This window comes from Hippoglossus hippoglossus, chromosome 11 (assembly GCF_009819705.1).
Source record: "Hippoglossus hippoglossus isolate fHipHip1 chromosome 11, fHipHip1.pri, whole genome shotgun sequence".
Lineage (NCBI taxonomy): Eukaryota > Metazoa > Chordata > Actinopteri > Pleuronectiformes > Pleuronectidae > Hippoglossus > Hippoglossus hippoglossus.
In genome coordinates, this window is record NC_047161.1 from 6163061 (window position 1) to 6184560 (window position 21500).

Consider the following 21500-nt stretch of genomic DNA (forward strand, 5'->3'; position numbering starts at 1 on the left):
ATTAATTACAGCATGTTGATTTCTCAAAGCCAACTTCCAATAGTGGAGAGAATTGGTTAGTACAGCATTGCCATCTGCTGGTGTACATTGAACATTGCACAGTTGTGGTTGCATATATTTTAATACATATAAGGGTATAAAGGAGAGATGGTTTTATGGAAGGTTCAGGTTCAGGGATCTTTATTAGTGTCTGTAGGTAGATTTGTCGAGCAGTAACAATAGAGGACGGCATCACTTCAAGGGCTAAACTATAGTCAGGACACTGCAAAACAAAAACAAGAGATACAAGGCAAATGAACAAACTTTCCATAAACTGAAGGTTGCCACGACTCTTTAGATAAACAATTGCACCTGGAACACCCACCAATCAGCCGACTGGACCATTTAACTCTCTGGTGCAGTCTGTTTCTGTCCTTCAGAGAGAGAGAACCAAGCCATGACACCAAAGGAAAGGGTAACACAGACTCAATCAAAGCTCGATAAAACAAAATCATCGTGATTTTTTCCAATTCCTTAGGCAGAACAGAAGGTGATGCGCCTGTGTCAAGAGTTAAAAGGATTTCATTTCAGGTTTTGTTCAAATATTGTGTCTAACTTTTATCTTAGTGTGGCTCATAAACCAACATAATATATCCTTGCTGAGAATAGTGATGATTGTTGGTTTCCCACTTCAAGACTAAAGTTTCAGTCAGTGTTTTATTGAGAACATCTGAAATAGCCTATACCGATGTCCATGTTTTGTGATGGAAACAACTGAAGATGTTCAGGCATCTGTATGTCAGTCCAAAAAAGTTAGGAAGCTTATATTCAGTTTGAATTCCAAAGTGTGTGTAGGCTTAGCCATACGTGCATACACAGTAAATGCATTGTATATTCTTCTCTAATGTCATTTCTAAATTAAATATACTGAGAAGTAAATAACCTCATGAACATCTTCTAACGATATACTTTTGTGTTTCTCTAAACTATTTCCACTTTAAAGGCCCAAATGGTCAATGAGTAGATAAATTGCAGATATACTTGTAAAAATGTAGGAAATCATGCCTGTTCCTTACAAATGAGAGAATGAGGAGAATTATTATGGAGGTCCTTGTTCTATTAATATTATAAATAAATGAAAATAGCTTACATTTAGTTTGTTAGTTAACTGCCAATTCATTTGGGAACAGGAACAGATTCATATCCAGTGTTATTGAATAATAGTGGTGACTACATGGTTCAAATTTCCATCACAGACTTTATGGAACTTCAAAGTTAAAAGGGAAATATTCGATATGAAGTGTCTGTATCACCCTATCATATATGGCAGCATTGATAATTTACACATCTTGTGATTTATCGTGGCATCAAACATAGTGATATATTGTAAACATTTGTTGAAGCATGGTTAAAGATATCGATCAGACATAACCTTAAATTTAAGTTAAGTTTCTGTACTTTAAAAATATTGTCTACGCTGTTTAATGTTTGTCAATGCGTCTGATATGTAGTATTATGATTCTTCTATTGTTTTAAAAGCAAACTGAATTGCCTCTGTGTCAATAAGATAAGATTCTTTATCTTACACATGGGTTTACAGTGTATTGATCCCCCCCCAATGGGGACATTTGCAATATTACAGCAGCAAGAGTCAAAAATAGGCATCAGTAAGTAATAATAAGTAACATAGGTGTAAGGATAAGTATACTTAAGTGTAAGGAAATGTAAAAAATATAGAAAAATAATGTATACAGTGAAAAAGAAGAAACATATGTGCAGTGTGAGAATATGAACAGTGAATGTATTGCACATGAACCATTGTATTCCACAGACAGAATAAATATTGCACAGTTAAGTTATAATAATAAACTGAATAATAATAAATGTGCCTCATATTATCTGAAATGTTTCTTTAAAGAAAATCACAACACAAAAGACCCGCTCGGACTTTGAGGCGAAGGAGCCACACGCCCCGCCTCCATCACAACGTACTCTCATTGGATTGGCCGAGGACGCCGGGCGCCGAAAGCCTACTGGCCCTCCCTCGCTGTCAGTCTCTGTGGAGGCGTGTCCACAGCGCCGGGAAGCAGCCAGTCGCCTCAGCCCGGACAAGTGTCACCGGCCCCGGGGCTCACACACGCTCATCCACCGGTGAAGACGGAGAAAAAACAGCCAGCGGCAGGAAGAGGAGCGGCGGCAGGTGAAATGGACGAACCCTCGGATCAGATGAGGCCCCTCCTGAGATCAGTAAGTCCCCGCCCAGCGCGGTACAACCCGCCGCTCCGCCGTCACGTTAGCACGGCTCTTTGTCCCTTGTCTGCCCCGAGCGGCCGCTGAAGTGCGAGGGGATGCCGGGGAGGCAGAGCCCCGGGTTTGGCACCATCCGGCGGCTACTATTGTTAGCCGGCTTTCTCCCCCTGACACGTGGCAGGGACACAAAGTTGTGCCCCGGGGTCTCTTGTGGGGAAGTCGGCGGAGGAGCGGGGGGGGGTTCATTCAAATGAGGTGTTCGCTACGTGTCCGGGCGGCTCGGTAGCTCGGTTCGTGTTCGAGGAAGTAAGTAGTGGAGGCATTAGCCGCTCGCGAGCCTCTTCCCAGAACTTTTAACCCGCATTAACGGACCTTAAGTGAACCGGACGTCCCCTGCCGTGTTTGTCCCGGCACTTACACCCACTCACAAGTAGTTTAAACACGTGTTTAGTGTCGCCCGGGTGGCTCCGAGCGGTTTGTAATATCTGTTATTGATTAACGCGACCGTTACATTTGGGTTTATTTTCATCAGCAGGTTCAGCCCAGTCGGCTCCAGTGGGGGGTGCGAGCTGCTCACATTCATGCGATCTGCACACCACGTTTAACTGGGAAAATAATTTAAAACAAACACAAAAAAAAGTCTCATTTCCAAACTAAATGGTCCCAGAATAGCTTCTCTTTCATGTGTGACATTTCAGAGTCAGGAGAATGCTGCTGATTTGACTGTGAAAGCTGCAGAGGAAACATGCACTTTAGAGACCTGCTGCACGATCACATGTGCTTTTGAGCTTTAAGTTATGTTCTATGAATGATCTGTGATTAAATACTTGAATTGTAGATTTAATATAGAACCGAGTTTAAAAGATAGAAGCGTTTATGTGTTGAACGTGGCTCATCACGCCACCTTGTGTTTCAAATGGTCTTGGACCGTTAATTTCATTCATCGACCAAACAAAACAATTTTAAAAGCAAAGGGGAAATCTCAAATCTTGAATGAGAAGGAGCAGAAAGAAGATTAAGCCTATCTGATCTGCTCCTCGTTCACAAGACATCAGTTAAGAAGGCAAATAATTCAATCAAATTAAAAATCACAAGCCACCACAGCCCCCTCACATTCCTCTGTTAGTTCCTAACTTACATTTCATTTTATACCATTCAAAAGAAACTCTCAAAACGATTTACCGGACACGATAAAAACTAAACAAAGAACAAAACTTAACACATTTCATTGTATTTCCTCAACATAAACTGGCTTTAATTGTTAGAATTCTTTGGTTTCTTTGTTGAGATTGTTCCATAAACTGATTCCTTTCACTGTAATGCAACATTTTTCGGGCAAATGCTTGCGTAGAATCGATCCTCTGGAATGTCTTGCCGCCATCACATTTATATATATTTTTAAAAGAAAGTTAACACCCTCTTATCAAAGGTGCTACCAGCGATCGCTCAAGAGTGGTAAATCTTCAAAGCCATGCTCGTTTTCAGATCTATGCAGAAACCATCCATATAAACCAACATATTGTCTACTATTCAGAGATGTCGCCCATCCTCTCCTGCTGTCTTTCTCACACACACATCATTTGAACTTCTGGCTGAGACAGCTGCCTGATTCAAACTCCTGTGGACGGCCATGGTCTCGGCTGTCGTGTGCTGTATCTGGAGTCGTCGCTCATAGCCGGACCTCCTAGACACCACATGCGAGGCACCTCAGCTCAAAGTTAGGGGTGAACCTACACTGAACTGAAAGAGAAAGCATACTGCTCAATGCAGGAGCCATGAGGTGCAGTTACACCCACTACACTCTGGTATATGAGATGTTTCAAGTGAGACCCACTTCCTGTCTGCTGGGTCTGGGTGTAACTTTACAGTCATAGATGGGATGATGATGAGCATCAAACACTCGGCCGTGTGTACAAGCCCAAAAAAGAAACTGGTGGCTGAGCTAAGTTTAAAAAGGCAGGCGGACTGTCTGACATCAATGCTGGTGTAGGGTTGTCTACTACTGTGTTTGTGCGCCTAGGTATGTGCTCTATGTGTGTGCATGCAACATGTGCATGTGTCAGAGGAAACTCGACCCCACGCTGTTCAATGAAAAGGAGCTGCTGGATGGCTGCCCACCTCGTCCCCCAAGCCTTGAAGTCAGTGTGACGCAGGACCCTCCGGGCAGTAAGGCAACTGCCTAATGCCTGATTAAGTCTCTGCGCTTATTAATTCTTTATCCATCAGAATGCACAACGTCAGCTTAAGCTTTGAGTGGAACATTCAGTTTTTCTAAAGAAATAGGAGGTGTTAAAAAAGAAACGGTTGATATTTTTCAGGCTTGCTGGTCGACCAGTGGTGTTGTCACACGTGTGTGTTTATAAATGTCCCTTTTGAAAGTGCAACATTGCTGTTTATTTAAGACACAGGACTTTGAGAGAACCAGAAGTTACCTCGTGTGTTGGGTAATGTGGCTGAGTCGTTTTTCTGATGCCTTTAAGACACAAAAGGTCATCTCAGGTTTTTTTTAGCATTTAGGAAAGGGCTACTTGCGTGGTTTTGACTTTACATTTAACTGACGTGTGTTAGTCTAAGTGTTGATTTCATTTTTACATATTTAACCTGTACTGCAAAGAAGAGGTTTGTGTCTTTTATTCATATGACACTGATTTGTTGTCTAGTAGACCACAACTTTCCTGTTGTTGCGTTTGCTCCATGTGTCATATTTTCTTGACTACATTCATACTTTCTGTCACTGATACCCTAAAGACTCGTTATCAATTATACTATCCTGGCACTACCGTATATGAGCTCTCATCACATTTGACGTCTGGTCATTGCCAACTTTCCAGGAGGACATTTGTGCTTCCTGCTGCCCCACTACTGAAAGAGTGTTTGAGTCCTGTTGGCCCTCTGACCTGGACTATTATTGGCTAAGCCCCTTGCTGCCAGAGTTAGTGGGTGTTTTATGAACTTTACTTCATCACTGTGTGGCACTGCTTTGAATGGGTAATTACACAGAATGAGCCTCTGTGCCAGTCTGACGGTGCTCTGATCTTTTCACCTATACTATTATTATAATACGATAAAAAGAATTAATTTCTACAGTACCCAGCCATAGGCTAATTGGTTCACACAGCACAGAGCCTGATTGTTACTCTCTGTAGGAATTAAATGTACTTTTAGGAAGTGTGACGCGATTAAAACAGTACAACAGGCCACAAGTTTAAAGGTTTTTTTTACAGGAAGGAACAAAAGATGTTCCTAACAGCAAATTTCCCTGTCGATTAAATGGAAATTTAAGTGGACGAGTCGGAAAATCAGAAAACAATTATAAAACAGACAAACTTGAGCACAGTTTAATAAGATCCACAGTGTTAACTATACCATATTGATTATTCAAGATTAGCAATGCTAGCATCAGCAGCGTTCTTTCCTTGCAGGTTGATGTCCAAATGCCTGTGCTGATTGTGGTCATGCATTCTTCCAGTCGACTGGTTATATAGTTTAGTTTATCCTTACACAGCCTTTGGGGTAGGGGTCGAGTTTTTTTTATCAGTCAGTGTGAAATTATTTCTGGGGCGAGTGCTCCTTCCTTTCATGCCTTGAGTGAAATCAATCCACTACTTCCAAGTTAACCTGTCTACTCCGGTGGAGACGTCTGGCAGCTGCTGACTCAGAGTGAGTCGGAGAAAGCAACTTAATATATACAGTCTCTGGCTTTTGTTTGATATCTGGTGTCAACAAAAAATGTTGCAAATTTTCCGATCCATGTGTAGTTAGCATGCATCAGCTTAGAGATACAACTTATGTGAACTTTGCTAGCACCCTAAAAATAATGGCTTATCTGGCTGTTCAATTAACCATTACTTGAATGGTCTATGAATATAAATCACAGAACATTTGTATTGATAAATCGAGTTTGACTGACAGAATCCGTATAATGGTACAGCCCTGGCCTACTTATAAGCTTATTTTCATATTCTAGATAGAAAATACTGCCAAATTGAGCTGGTTTTGAACTCTACCTTCCACTTTGCTAGTTAACATCCATTCATTAGCATGGGGAGAGGGGGATTGCTGTTGGTTGCTTAGATGTAATAGTTACTCAGCATGGAGCTGCGTGCACCAGACAAAGTCAAAGTTGTCTTGCCAGTGAGAAGCAGTTCCAGCCATCGATTATTTTCATATAAAGTATGTCTTCAACAACTTGAAGGATGTTTAAAAATTGAAAGTGGCCCTTGATGGGAGAAAGGTTTCCCACCCTGGCAGGAGTACACATGGTTTTCCTTCAGTCTGATATTCTTCTCACAGAATTGTCGAATGTCTGAGCTCAGTGTAAAGTTTTCCCTTTAGATATCACTCTCTCAATTTATTTTGCTCATTTTCTATTCCTCATTACGAGAAGTACCTTCATTTAAGGTTTGGTTTGACCTTTGCCTTTGTGGTTAGTCTATTTGGAGCTGGACCTATGGGTCCCCAGTGTTTGCTTGAATTAAAAAATAGACTCTTAAGTTTCAGAAACATGTTCTTTTTGCCCTACTCATGTGACACCCCTTGTTGTTGAGAGGCAACAAATGAACCCCAGTAATTGCAGCTTGTTGAGAGACGTGTCCAACCTTGAGAATATGGTAACAGTTGTGAATGTCAAAGTGAAAGTCATTTGGATTCTTCATTAATATACGGCACTCTGTCCTTCTTCTATTCATTGCACCCTCTGAGGAATGCCGGGCCCACACGTGTGCTTGTTTCTATTTATCTGTGCTGGGGGGCGGCTCCCCATTTGTGACCTGAATACCTCGGCGGGCGAGCACTTGTGTGTCCTCCAAATATGTACGTATGTCCTCCCGTGTGGTGCTGTGTATGTGTGTGTTTTTAAGCTCTTGGCTGGGTGAATAAAATATTCATGGTGGCATGGTGGGATTGGCTGCTGAGCAAAGAGCGGGCTGACAGGGACGAGCAGAGCGCCGTGTGTTCTGAAGCGGCTCGCTCCCCCCTCTCTCTCTGTATAAAGAGATGAGCAGAGGAAGAGGTTACAGACGAGTGCGACAGCATCTCTGTTAGCGCTCAGCTCACACACACGTTTTTAACAAGAGCGATAACAATCAGAAAGAAGGAAGTGGTTCACGTCCTGTCTGCCGTTGCTTTGCGGATGTTTTAGTCTAAATGGACGAACAGAGCGACGAGGAGGCTGTGCTCACGGTACGTCTGGTCCTGTGTGTGTGTTCATGTTTTCCAAACTGTCGTGGCGTGCACTTGAACGGGATCCAGTGTCTGTGTGTGTGTGCTCTATTACTGGTGTGATCATTTACTGTTGAGTGGAGTAGAGGTCTCTGCTAATGAACGGGGCAGGTGGTCAGTACATTCGACCAAAAAGGAAAGACATGAGGTGAGGTGAACGAGTCAGAAGCTGTTGCCTCGTTGGACATGCTTCTTAAAATGGGAACATATCACCTCCACTCTTGAATTGCCTCAAGGAGCAGGAATGAGAGGAAACCGACAGCGACAGTTATGGCTGCTTGAAGGAGCGGGACAAGGAGAAGAGGAGAGAGACACGGAGTGTCAGGGACAGGAGGGTGAAAAACAGGTCTGCCAAGGCAGCTGAATTCAAACAAGCTTTTATTGACTGAAGGGGAATTGAATCAAATGCTTGTTGCGTTTTCAGTCTAGCTGAACGCACACGACACAACAACATGTGCCGTGTGCTCACAGGGGGAGCTGCAAGGACGAAGGCACTGTTAAAACCAGGTACACAAATACAGAGAGGCAGATAGAGGGCATGGTTTCCATCTTTGTGTTTATGTGCGTGCTTCTCAGCGTGTTTGGGAATATTGATTACAACCAGTGGAACCTGTGATGGGGATGTGTTTGCTTGAAATATCTGAAATATCTTCCCAGTTGTTTTATGCTCAAACATCTAACTATATCTTCAGTTAGGAGGCGTTAGACACAGGAAACAATCCTCCGACTGCCTCGCTCAAACATGCAGCGACTCCAGGGATGTAAGTAATTGAATTGCTAGCAAGCAAAAGTCAGCAAAATAGAACTGGCTGATAAGATTATATAATTATCTCTGTCTTCAAGCACCTGCTGAGCACCAGCGGATGTCCGTGTCATTCTAAAAAAGACTTTGACCAGAATATCCAATGCTTATACTATATACAGTGTAGCACCTTTTATATGTAAGAAGTATCAATTCTTTCTTTTATCTTTGTTTTGAGACAATTTAATTTATAATCATGTCATTAATTTAATCTAGTAGCATCATTTAACATTAATTGGCAGTGTATTAATGTCTATATTCTCATCTGTGCTGTGTCTTTAATAGTGCATTTGGCAATGTGAGACAGACAGATATTCAGTAATGGGAAGGGACAGGTCCCTCACTATATAACACCTCAGTTACGTCAGTCTCTGTTGGAACAGTTCCCAGCAAAGCAAGGCAAGGAAGTAAGATCAGAGGGAACCAGGCCTGTTGGCTGGTTGGGTGCCGGCTGAAGAGGTGTTTGACTGCTGCGTGGCTAAAGCACTCCCACACAAACACAGAATTGATACGCAGTGAATTATAAAATTAATTTTAAATAGAGCACGACCGATAGGGACTTTTGGCAGCTGATACCAACATCGGGGAGGAAAAGATTTCTGATACCAGTATATTGACCAATATATATTCTAAAAATGGCAGTGATTCACAAGATGTCGTTATGAAACCGTTATGATGAAGAAATGTAATTGAGGCTTGATATTTTATAGTTTAACCTTCATTTATTTATTGTAAATAACTATAAATACAAAGAAAACAAATACTATACTGTAGAATAAAACTGTTCTTATCCCTGCAGGATACAGGGCAGGACCACTCGTACCTTGACAAATGTCATAAGTTTGATGCCGTGTTCATGTTATGTTTCCTACTGAGGCCGTTTACAAGCAGATTTTCAGATGTAGTATGTGACACATCCTTTGGGTAATGTTTCCCTCGTGTGGACCCTTTTTTTTTCATAGGACACCAACTCTCCAAGCATCCACAGGTTCTTTTGGGGGAATTGGCTCATACACAGTTAAGGTTTTCTGTAGTTCAATAGCAAGGTCACACAGAGGTCTCCTGTGTGACCTCAGCACATTAGATTAGAGGAATGGACCCATGGTAAGCCTTAAAAGTCCATGTGAACCGTAAATCCCTGTCCATGCATAAAACCCAACACAACTGTGATTTTACCACCTAAGCTGCTGTAAAGACCAGAGAAAATCCTGAAATGCAGAAGCACTTACAGTAACGCTTGTACTTGCCCTTTATCCTTTCCCAGATGCAGCCTGGAAACTTAAGTATATTGTGGAACATTCTGTGTTTTGAATTGATGTGTTCATGGTGTGTTCCCTTTTATGTTATCTGCAAAGTGCACAATAGGCCTGTATGTTTTTATTGGCAGCTTTATTTATTATTAAGCGAGGGCTTTTTCTCAGATGAATGGCCACGGAAATGCTTTTTCATCGGTTCTAGCCAGCTGCATGAAATGTTGAAGTAAGATTTCCCACTGTTTGAAAACTGTAGTCGAACAACCTGATGTTATTTTTGGTATTTATTTTATCCTCAACCTAAGGTCAGTCGCTAATATTCATTTGCAAAACAGTGTAGAAAACATGCAGCTGGTGCAGAGTGTCTCTGTCCCTGTTAAAATATCAAACGTGCTGGTGGTACGTTGGATCAGCTTTAACAAATTAAGTGGATAAAGGGCCTAAATTTAGTTCCTGCACACCTCTGTCTTGTCAAACATAGCTGTGAAAAAAACCACCACCGAGTGAGACATCTTAGTGTTTTGCGACCTATCACTGTCAGGGATGGCATCCTCTAAACTGAAGATATAAATAATCTAAGATTAAAGACTCAGTGTTGTTTAACTTTGACCTTCAGTTGTGAAATGACTCGTCACAATAGGTCATGACTATGGCAGAAATTATTCTACAATCAAGAGACCACAAATTTCTGATCAGGATTCTGGGCTGAACATCATCATGACTGTCAATCAGCTGGGGACGGACGATCAGACATTATACAACCTTTAGTTATTCTAACCTCACGCCAGAGGTGAGGTTCAATCATTTCACATTCTTTCTAACACACTATCTTTCTTCCCAATTTTGTATCGGGCCCTTGAGAATATCCAGACTCTCAACCAGACGCAGCCAGAGACACATCTGCCTTCTGTCAACAGCCCTCCATTGATGTATGGTGACTTCTATCTTTTTAAGCTTCTGGTCTTCAATCCCTCCCCACTGGCACTGCCCCTGTACAGCAGCCACAGCTGTGGGTATAATGGCCGATTGCCTCCCTTGCCTGAGGACTTGCGAGTGACAGTCTGGGGTTATTATTTCGGGAACTATTTGACAGGTTGAATCACGTGTCCCTAAATTGTACCAAGCAATGCAGGGTTGAGGGCACAACAGAGTTAAACGTGTGTATATGTCACCTAACAGGCACGACAACAGCAAATGCAGACTACATGATGTTTGTATGTAAACAGGTGTTTATACAGTAGAATTCACAGATTTGTGTAGTGGTATTTTAAGAAGCTTAGGAATAAGACGATACTCACGAAGCAGTACTAGTTACACACCAGCTTTGTGTGGCCTGCTCGTAAACATGGGTTCATGTGATTCTTGGAGACCGGTGAGTGGGACTGATGGACCCAAATGGGTTTGCAGGAGATTGTCCAATTCAGAGGCTTTAACAACAACAGGAAAAATGTGTGAAGTTCAAGTGAAGCTCTGGAGTCTTGTTTCCCTTCCAAGTAAACATCTTCTTCTACATGTGTGACGCCCCCTTCTTCCTCCTAAGATATTCCTATTCTCTTTTGTTTTTTTCAGTATTTGCATCCATCACGCTTTTAAAAAATATCAGTTGCGCGCCCACACACTCGTGGTGAATTCTCTGGACATTTTCCTGCTGTATTCACACATTGGGGCTCGCTGGGACATTAGCATTCTCACGTTCAGTACATGTCTGAAAGCAGTGTTGATTTCCTCTCTCTGACGTAATTGCAGCCGAAAATGTGTTGGATCTGAACTCCTTGACAGCTTCCTGTGCTTCTCGGCTACAAATGACCACCAGTCCCCCCCCCACCCCCCCTTGATCAGGTTTACTCACCCTCTGTCTGCTGCGGGAGGAAGAACTCCAGCTACTGGTCGGATTAATTTCTCACTGCTCCTCTCCGTCTCTGCAGCCGAATTATTACCACTCCTCATCAAGGCACTGTCACAGAACAACGCTGCTCATTATCATGCAAATCCACAAGCATCTGAAGAACGTGCACGCACACAGGCTACAGGCTAAGACAAGTGCACACACAAACACAATCACAGATGGCTTCATTCATCCTACTTCTAACGAGAGAATGTTTATGCAAATACATGTGTGGAAATCTATATGTCATTGAGGACCTATTCAGAGTTGTGAGTCACTAATGAAACAGGGAGAGGAGGAGATAGACATAGAGTATGTGCTTTCCATCAGAATGACACTTCAGTGTGGTCAGTGGAGGTGACGGCATGCTGTGGCTGAGCCTGAGACACAACTAGAGGCCGTGATATTAGCCACGTATCCTTTCATCATGTGGCGAACATCATCACCTTTTGTTTTCGCTCTCTCCTGCTTGGCAGCAGTTGCCCCTCTGTGATTGGTTGAAGGGATTGAAAGGCTCCTCCAATCGGGGGATATGCTTGCCTCAGTGTGTTTGTCCACAAAGCAGAAGAAGAGCAGATATGTATATTTTGAAATGAAATGATGTGTATAAAAAGACTCAATGTCACATATTTAAAAACCCACAGATGCAGACTCAGTTTGGGCTCAATTTCAAAAGGACTACTGTTGTGGGTGGTGAAGGGAGTGGGTGAGGAAGTGCAGTGTTTTGATAGGAGAATGGATTCTGCTTTCCTCATTACTTTTGCGGTTCTGGCTGGAGTAACATCTGTGTGAATTGCTGTATTCTGGCGGTAGACACACATGGACGTCACCCAGCACGTTCACTTCCGCGTTGGCGTATGTAGCAGTAATTGGAGACAGTGTTTCTAAATGTTGTGGCACTTAAGGGCAGAGAGTCAAGGGACCACTAATAACAAGGACCACACGTTTGTGATTGGATTATGTGTGTGTTTGTGGGGTGGGGGGGGGGGTAGAACCAGTACGTGTTTCAAACTGGAAGCTATTTTCCGTCGATGGTTTAGTTGAAAGATTAGAGATTTGGATTACTTCAGGTTAAAGGTGTAGGTTAAGCATGTAATGTTCAAGGTCACAGTTTTCCATACGTGTGTGTGTGTGTGTGTGTGTACTTATACAGATATCTTTGTGAGGACCATTTTGAGCCTACCCTACAGTGAGGACATTTTGGGAAAGTGAGGACAGTTCTCACTTTCTGACCCACTTTTAATGGGCTGTTAAGACTTGGTTTTAGGGTTAGAAAAAATTATGTTAATGCGAAAGAGGAGGCAGAGGCAGCTTGCTTACCTGGTGTGTTAGCATATGTGTGAGTCCAGCACAAAGGGTTAGGTGTGTACACGTGTGTTTGGGTATTGTAATTATTGTGTCAGGGCATTATAATGTCATAAAGAATATTAATGTTGTTTACCTTTGCTGGCAGGCATCATCCTGACGGATTTATGTCTCATCTAATTGGATCTTTCTCTCTCTTGATGTTTCCATAACATTGATACTAAGCAAAATATTTTCACAAAGGTCACAACCTCTTTTTTTTTTTAATGAGCTTAGCAAACCTCTTGACGTTGCCATGAAACTCGACCTTTGTTGCCTGAACCTTTTACAATGGATATAGTTTCCAGTACAGACTAATTAGTTTGTGGAAACCAGCTCATAGATAAACCTTCATGAGTCAATGTCACATTGTACAAGCACTTGAGGTTGTAGATCATTTATTCAGGTATCACATCTTCTGACAAATTGAACCAACCTGTCAGCTTGTTTTGTGCTATATTTCAAATAAGAGGTGAATTTTCACAGTAATCACTAAATCCTTTTGTTTGTTTTGTTTGTTACTCGTCTGGGCCTAACCCTAGAGCTATGGGGTAATTTGATGTGGTTGTAAATATACAAATACAAACAAACAGGGCTCAGTACTTGAGGATCGTGATGTCCGGTGTATTTGGAGAAATGTTGTCCCTCGGATGGTGGAGCTGTCCGTGGTCCCTGTGTCTGTAGCCAGGTGGATTTTCCTACTCGACTTGATCATGAGTCATCACCAAGCAAATCTCCTCTACATTATTATATTACACACAGTCACTACATCTCTCACTGACAGATCCCACATATGTTATTTCTGTTTTGACAGGTAGGGTTGATTTAAATATTGTTTTTATTATTGTGTTTTATTACAGTGATGCTAGTCAGACCTGCTGTTAATGGGTTTTCTTTCCTAATCTTTCTCTTTCAACACTCAAGGGGGAGCAGCTGTAAAAATCTGAAATATAAAGCAAAAAGAAAATCAAAGAGAATCTTGGAGAATGGGGAGAATAGAAATTAGTATTTAACAAATATTTTTCTGTTGACCTGACCTCTTTTTTAAATCTCTTTTGGTCTCTCCTCTGTCTCGCATCGTCATTCTCAGGGTCTAGATGAAGAGGCGATCGTTGACCATGGAAAGACCAGCTTCACCACTCACTCAAACTATGAGAAGGAAGATTTGGAAAGTAAGTTTAAAGCCATCCGGGGGGGGGGGAGGAGAGACTTTTCTTGTTACTATGTTCTTTTTTCAGTGATTGGAATGAAGGATCCTAAGAAAGCCAACACCAGGGGGAAACACTTGCTAGTTGGCATAATGCGAAATGAATGGCAATCAGTCACTTGTTGCTGATCAGATAAAATGAATTAAAAACACTCTTTATACGAGTCCACCACTTCTCATGTCCTCCTCACTCCACTCAATAATGTCTCCATTCATCCCATCTTTCCTTTTGTAACACCCATGGAGAACTCTGCTTTCCGTCCAGCTAAACTTGTCACTTTTCTTCCCTCCATCTTCTTTCATCTCCTGTATCCCCCCCCTTCCTCTTTCCTCCTCTCCATCTCTGTTTTGCCTCATCTGTTCAGCTCATGTCTCTTACTGCCTCCTCTGAGCGCCACATCCTGGTTTCAGTCCTCCTGGGCTTCCTCTCAAATCATAGAGGGAAAAACTCATCTGTGAGGAATGAGTATTGGCAGCGTTATATAGAACAAGAATAGGTCGTTTGTATCTCAGACAACTGTTCCTGTGAGGCAGTGATGAAGGGAAGTAGATTAAACATTTGGAGGAAAACGGAAGGGTGAAAAAGTTAAATGCTGTTCTCTGGTTTCCTTCGAGTAGATATTCAAGTGGACTCAAAAGAAGTTTTTTGTACTTTATCTCAAATGGTAGTGAGTCTATTTTACTTTAGTTGTTTAAGTAAAATAGACTCAAATAAACTTTAAGTTTATCCCTGGAACTTTCATAACTTTTTCATTAAGTTTGTTGTATTTCATAAGTGTATCTATTGCATTTAAAATACAATTTATATCATATTGTTTATCATTTTTTATCGCTGAACGGGAATTCTCTACAATTCAAAAAAATACGTCAAAACACTGAATACTTAACTGTATACCTTCCTCTATGCTATTCTACCTCTTAATTTTTTTGCAAAGTACTATTCCTGCTTTTCTTTTTCTCCTCTCCATTTTCATTTTTCTGGTTGTGAGAAAGCTGGTCTAGAAGGAAAGCCGTCTGAATTGTGTCTTTCTTGTCCCCCAGGCCACAGAGCAGTGTACGTAGGTGTCCATGTTCCTCTTGGAAGAGAGACCAAGCGGAGGCATCGTCACCGAGGACACAAACACCACCGGAAGAAAAGAGAGAGAGACACCGAGGAGGGGAAGGAAGATGGCCGGGAATCCCCATCTTATGGTTAGGCACTGTTTTTAACTCCAAGCATACAGTGGAAATCCCCCAGATTGTTTAACTAAAAAAACACCAGTCACTTCTTCAGATCTACTGTCTTTAGTTCAGGACTCTGGACTCGTCTCAGATAATTAACAGTAACCCTTGCAGTCCCGATTAGATAGACCTGTATCTCAGACTCTGTATACTTTTCAATGTCTTTGTATAGGTTGGGGGTTATCTTGTGCTTTTATTATACAGGACTTAAAACTGAACCAACAATTCTCTTGCAAATAGTTTTAAATAAGAAGTAATTACAGGCCCTGCAGCAAAGTTTGGGCCCCTTACTAAGTCCCCTCTTAATAAACGTAGCGTTTCTCTGCTTTCAAGCAGTCGTGAATAAAACATTCAGCTCTAAAAGGCATTAAAGGCCACAGGGAGCCAGCCTCTGACACTGATTGAAGACTGACATTTTCAGGGACGTGTGCACGTGTTTGGGTGAGAAGTTGCTGAATCAGCTGCAGGACTCGTAGGTACCCAAACGATGCCTTGAATGATAACTGCAGTCGTACATCATCTTAAGCTCTTACTGAGGGCTCAGTGCATCATGATTTATAAGATGAATATTCAGTTAAAAGATTTTTTTTTCGCCCACACAGTAAGTCCTAATGCTGGTGCCAAAATATTATCACATAGCCCAAATTTAGCGGCGACACACACACTTATTTCTTCCAATCATTTCCATTTCTGTCTCCCTGTGGCATTTTATTGTAATATGTCATATCCATTTCCGTTTTCTCCCTGGTTCCAGATGTCCTGATATCTGCTATCTAATTCATTCAGCCATCAAAATGTGTTTACATTGACAGAATTCTCAGCTAAAAGCATTGTGTGTATTTAAGCCAACCAAACAAAATACACTTCCTCCCTTAGAAACAATTTGGAACAGGATTATTTGCGACCATTTGTACTAGTTTAACTTCTTCTATGTTGCATTTCCTGGCACTTTGCTGCATTTCTGGACTCATTACAGCATTTCTGTAAATCGGTGAAATAGCGTTAAACCATGACCAGTGTGTCATTTCGCCCAGGACTCCTCAGGATACTTTTAATAACACCTAATGCTTTGATTATTTAGCTGTTATCACTGTAAACAATGCAAATCTGATCTTTGTCCTCTGCACACACTGTGTCCAGACACACCCTCCCAAAGGGTCCAGTTCATCTTGGGTACAGAGGACGATGACCTGGAGCACGTCCCCCATGACCTCTTCACTGAGCTGGACGAGCTCTCCTTCAGAGACGGCAGCAATGCCACTGAATGGAAGGAGACTGCCAGGTCAGTAAAACAACTTCAGGCCAGATTTGGTTTGGTTTCGTAGTTCTGTTTACTGTATCTCTTCGAATATGCAGCAATACCGAAATACATTCCTTCTGCTTTTTTTCCCCACCAGCAACTCTTCACCGGGGAGCTTTTTGTTTTATTAAGAACTTTGAGTTTTATTTTGTAGATGTGTCTTGGCTGGTATTTCAGAGATTGTTCCCTTCCTGATAAAACTGGTGTGTGTGTGTGTGGTAAGGGACAGATTTGGAGGATGACTCACTCAGTTTGCAGCTTTTCACTGTGCTCTGAAAAGTGAGATTTGAATTTGTCATTTAACTGGGGAGTATGAGACGGAACGACATGTTCTTGAAAGATAATGCAAGACACGTTTATACATTTTTGTTGTTGTTGTTAATTATCAACAGAAGATTGAAGAAATTATTTTTCTCTGTTCTCTGCAGATGGCTGAAGTTTGAGGAGGATGTGGAGGATGGTGGTGAGAGGTGGAGTAAGCCCTACGTGGCTACATTGTCGCTACACAGCTTATTTGAGCTACGTAGCTGTATACTCAACGGCACTGTCATGCTGGATATGAGAGCCAACACTATCGAGGATATCGCGGGTACATCGAATGGATGAATTTATCATGTATTAATAAAAATCGAATGATTCATTAGTCTAATATCGTTTTCAATGCCACATTCATGACTTCAATTTTCTCTGTGTGCATTTGTGGTCCTGCTTTTGTCCGACTCAGACATGTTGATAGACAGCATGGTGGCGTCGGGCCAGCTGAAGGAGGACCTCCGTTACCAGGTGCGAGAAGCCATGCTGAAGAAGCACCACCACCAGAACGAGAGAAAGCTCAGCAATCGCATCCCTCTGGTGCGCTCCATCGCTGACATAGGCAAGAAACACTCTGACCCGCTCTTGCTTGAGAGAAACGGTGAGATCCTTTTGACGCACTCGCATTTCTTTTTCCTCCACTCTTTTCCATCACCCCGGGAACTGTCGCTAAAAATTCCCTGTTCAAATCCCTCAATGCCAGCATTAGAAGGTGGATGGTAAAAGTGAGTAAAATCTGGAGAATGATCCGTACTGAAGCGGTCGGTTCCCTTAGCGAAAGAGAAATCTGGGTGCTAATGATTGTGCTAACCTGTATTGCTGGCCTGGCTTTGGGATTTGAAATAATGAGTGTTTTCATTACCTAAGGTGACCATGAAATATTGCTTTAACCTGCATTGTGTGTTTTTGATTGGGCATGGCCACAGTGGTGATAATGTATGTTCTGCATTTTAAGATCTTGGGCTCCGGCCTGAAGTTTAAAGAATGAAAGGAAATATCTCATTCCCCACTTCTGTGTGTGTGTAGTTCTCACTGGGCTTCCACTGTCACGTCATTCAACCTGAAATGCAGTTGTGAAAGGTTCTACGTTAATGGTCGGTGATGGTGGTAGTCGTAGTGTGAAAGTTGTGTGACCTGCACCGTGATTTATGACTGTCTGCAGTGGAGCACATGTTTGCTTACAGTGCACTGACATTGTGCTAAGTCATCCCCTCCTGCATGCAAGCTGAAGTCAGACCTGTACCTCAGCTCAGTCACGCCACGCGATTGGTTTGTTTGGAGTTGAATAACACAGTGGTTTGGCCCCTTGCAGAACCTCCCACATGCATCACAAAACCATCCGTAGTGTCTCCTGCTCTCAACCTCGCTTTCTGCTCACGTTTCTGCAAACACAAATCTCTCCAACTCTGCCACGCTCTTGCTGCCCACCCCTTCCGGCCCTGTCCCCAACCAGATACCATTTCTGTGATGTGTTCCTACTTCATGTGTTTTTTCTCTCGGCTCCATCCCTTATTCCTTTTCCTTCTTTCCCTCCTCTTCTCTCTCCCCTCTCCTCTCTTTTTTTTTGCCATTGTCTCCTCTGTTAGGAGAGGGCCTGTCCTCTTCCCGTCTTTCTCTCCACAAGCCAGGGGCATCCTCCTCTGTCTCCAACCTGTCCCAGAGACGAGAGTCCCGAGTCTCTGTCCTGCTCAACCACCTCCTGCCCTCTTCTTACTCCAACATTGGGTCCGCCCCAGGTCTCTCGCCCCTCACCACCCCACAAAGTACCCCTGCTTTCTTCCGGCGCTCCTCCCAAAGCCCACCACGCACCCGTGGCACAGGCCCTGGCCCTCATGGCATCCCCGAGGTGGTGGTATCGCCTCCCGAGGATGACGACCCGCCGAACTCTACAGAAGACGAGGCAGCATCACCACGGCTCAGCCGACGAGCATCCTCGGCATCCCAGGGCCTCGAGCTGCTGCCCTTAGAAGGCAAATATCTGTGTAGCCTGCCAGTGTGAGTCACGGCTTGAACAGAGAACACTAGCACTAGCATGAAAGCTCTGCTCCCCGTTAACTTGTAATGCTCCAACCATGCGGCCATCTCATCAATAACCCACAGCAAGGCTCAGTTGCTAAGACGCTCTCCCCACTGTTTATTATCCACTAAGTTTTTAACAACTCTCTCCTCCGCCTCCTGATTCTTGCTTCTCTCCCTTCTCTGTGTCTGTCTATTCCACTGTTGCTCTTGCTTTCCTGAAAACTCCTTATAGCTCCCTTTGCCATTCAAAATCAGTTCTCCCTACATATAAGACATGCCTCAGCATCTTTGCCTTGCTGGGCCCTGTCCCACGTTCCCGCCCCCATCATTGTGATTGCATGGTCGCCTTCGAAATATCCGTACACTTCATCATGCATCCTGGGATGTTTTACTACTATGTTAAGCTTCTCATTCAGGTCGTTTCATGTAGGATCTGATAGAAGGAATCACTTGATAACATTGTTCTTTTTGCCACTTGACAGTCTGAGGCATTTAAATCTTAAGTGAGGGATGGACATTTTTATAGAGGTACGTTGTCAGATGTGTTCTCTGATTGATTGGTTTATTGCATGTTACGCACAAAACACAGTGACGAATAATTAAAGGTCAATGTACAACAGATTTGAAGTAGAGTGGATTTGGATACACCGTTGATGAACTTGGCCAATGCAGTTTAGACCGTTCGCTTAGATCCTTAAAACAGTCTTGAATCTCCACATTTTGCTTCAACTCCAGGAGGTTCTTTCTTCTCATGCCAAGCTGCTCTGGCTTTACTTGTTGAGATTCTCTCTCACTGTAGATTATCATTAATTTGAACTACTGGTTGCTGTTTATTTTTAGTGCTGTTCTGCTGTTCACTCACAGCGTTGTGTTGTGTTCATTGGGGCCTTTTTGGTAGATTGCAAACAACAAGGCCCACTTTATTAAATATATAATTGCTGCAGATAGCAGCTCATAACATCCCCAACTGTGAAGTCGTTTTGTTATGATGTGTAGAGACTGATCTAAAACATCCTTTCAGTTTCATCCTCAGGTTCCTGTCTCATTTCAAGTACACACAAATACAACATTCATGCAACTTGTTCTTTTCCCATCGGATCATTTGGCTCCCCTGCTCCTTTTCTTCATCAATTCCTGAACAAACATTCTTTTACCCGAATGTTGCAACGGCATCGTGTGCCAGCAGCCCGGCTAAATAAAAGCCTGAGACCAGGGTGGGTGTGTTGCTGCTATCACAGGGGCAACTACAGTGACTTTTTGTTCTTCCCAAACCAAGCCATGTCAATTTATAATTAGACTGTGTGCGTGTGCCTGTGCCGTCTGTTTGCTCTGCTCTGGGAATGGCTCCATTTCAAAGTGTGGGTCATTAAAAGCAGTGATCACTTGGCGGGAGTTGAATCTGAAAGGTTGGGGTGGTCTTATTATAGCTGACGAGCTTCTGTAATTGTACCCCTTCTAGGAAAATATACAGTGTTTCCCAAGAGGCATGCATCTTGACATCAGCGTGTGGGTTATTCGAGGGAGGGGGGGGGCACTTGTTAAAGCCTTCATCGTCACAGTTTAATAATTTGCTCTGTAAGTTGTACAGATTGAACTGTTGTACAGCAATGGCGACTACCATTTGTTAAACAGGGATGAAGTGTTTGACAGGAAAATGTCCTGAATGTGTCACTTAGAGGAATTTGCCTGGATGCCAGAAATAGCTGGCTTACCGGTTCCAAATAGACGGCCATGCAGAGACATGCTGTAGATCTTCTTAAAAGTTATTTGACGTGCACGTGAATAGGACAGTTGTCCATAGCTTATTTATACATAATCAGGCATTGAACACACTGACTGTGAAGTCCTGGGTAAAACAAATTTATACAGAAACTGTGGAGAACTTATTCCTAAATGAAGAGCTGTAGATTACCGGCAGTAGATCAAGCTCACTGACTAAACACATCCCTGCATCTACTAGACAGATATACTTTATCAAATGAGAATCAAAGGTCCCAGTGCAACCAGCCCCACATATATTCTGTTGTTATTTGGTTGACTCTTTTTTCGTTGCATATGAATGAGAAGTGTGACACCACTGTTTCAAGGGTTGGTATGAGGGAGCATTCCAGGGCTTAGCCTTCCTGAATGAAGTTTGTTTACGGACACAACCTTAGATAATCCCTCCCTTATTCCAAGAGGCTTTGTCGGGTATGTGAGCAATCATGCTCCTGTTCAGCAATCGCAGCTCCCCAGCATCCACAGGGTACAGTTCAAAGGTATGGCTTACTGGCCAGAATGCATGCATGGAGAAACGGCACTTTCAAATTTGGGATTATTTCTAGATGACATTGTGGCACAATACTTAAACTGTTATAAATGTATTTAGTTTTTTTTTCTTTATGGCAACATTTTTAAATTTGTGAACATAAATGTGGTAAAACCTGGTAAAAGAAGCGTTACTTCAGAATTTCAGAGAATAGTGTTCATATGCTATTCTTTGATTCAACACATCACTCCCTCATTTCATCTCCTGCTCTCATGTCCCCTCAAGTGCTAGCGTTTCCTGTGTCTGGTTCGGCTCAAATGATTTAAGCGGTGTTGAAGCGTGTCGGCAATTTTCGCAGTTGTCGGGAGGAAGGTGAATCGTCAGGCATATCAAACAAGTCCACTCAGATATAGGTCAAAGCTGACATAAATTCAAGCTAAGCAGGACGGACTTAAGCACC

The 21500-nt window shown here is 42.6% G+C and overlaps 1 protein-coding gene across 12 annotated transcripts in view; it reads left to right on the plus strand.

Moving 5' to 3' along the window:
• The first annotated feature begins 1944 nt into the window (after positions 1–1944).
• The window catches only part of LOC117770257 (sodium bicarbonate cotransporter 3-like), a 35397-nt gene continuing 15841 nt past the window's right edge, over positions 1945–21500 (plus strand). For 3 of the 12 annotated variants that reach the window (XM_034599451.1, XM_034599453.1, XM_034599454.1), the window contains exons 1-7: positions 7570–7795; positions 13824–13905; positions 14982–15131; positions 16302–16443; positions 16890–17050; positions 17186–17374; positions 18360–18743. In XM_034599451.1, coding sequence (XP_034455342.1) covers positions 7694–7795; positions 13824–13905; positions 14982–15131; positions 16302–16443; positions 16890–17050; positions 17186–17374; positions 18360–18743 — 1210 coding nt within the window. In that variant the 5' untranslated portion in view covers positions 7570–7693. Of the gene's footprint in view, positions 2227–7214; positions 7411–7565; positions 7796–13823; positions 13906–14981; positions 15132–16301; positions 16444–16889; positions 17051–17185; positions 17375–18359; positions 18744–21500 lie in introns of those variants that run through there. The other 9 variants (XM_034599458.1, XM_034599460.1, XM_034599461.1 and 6 more) reach the window with 7 other exon arrangements.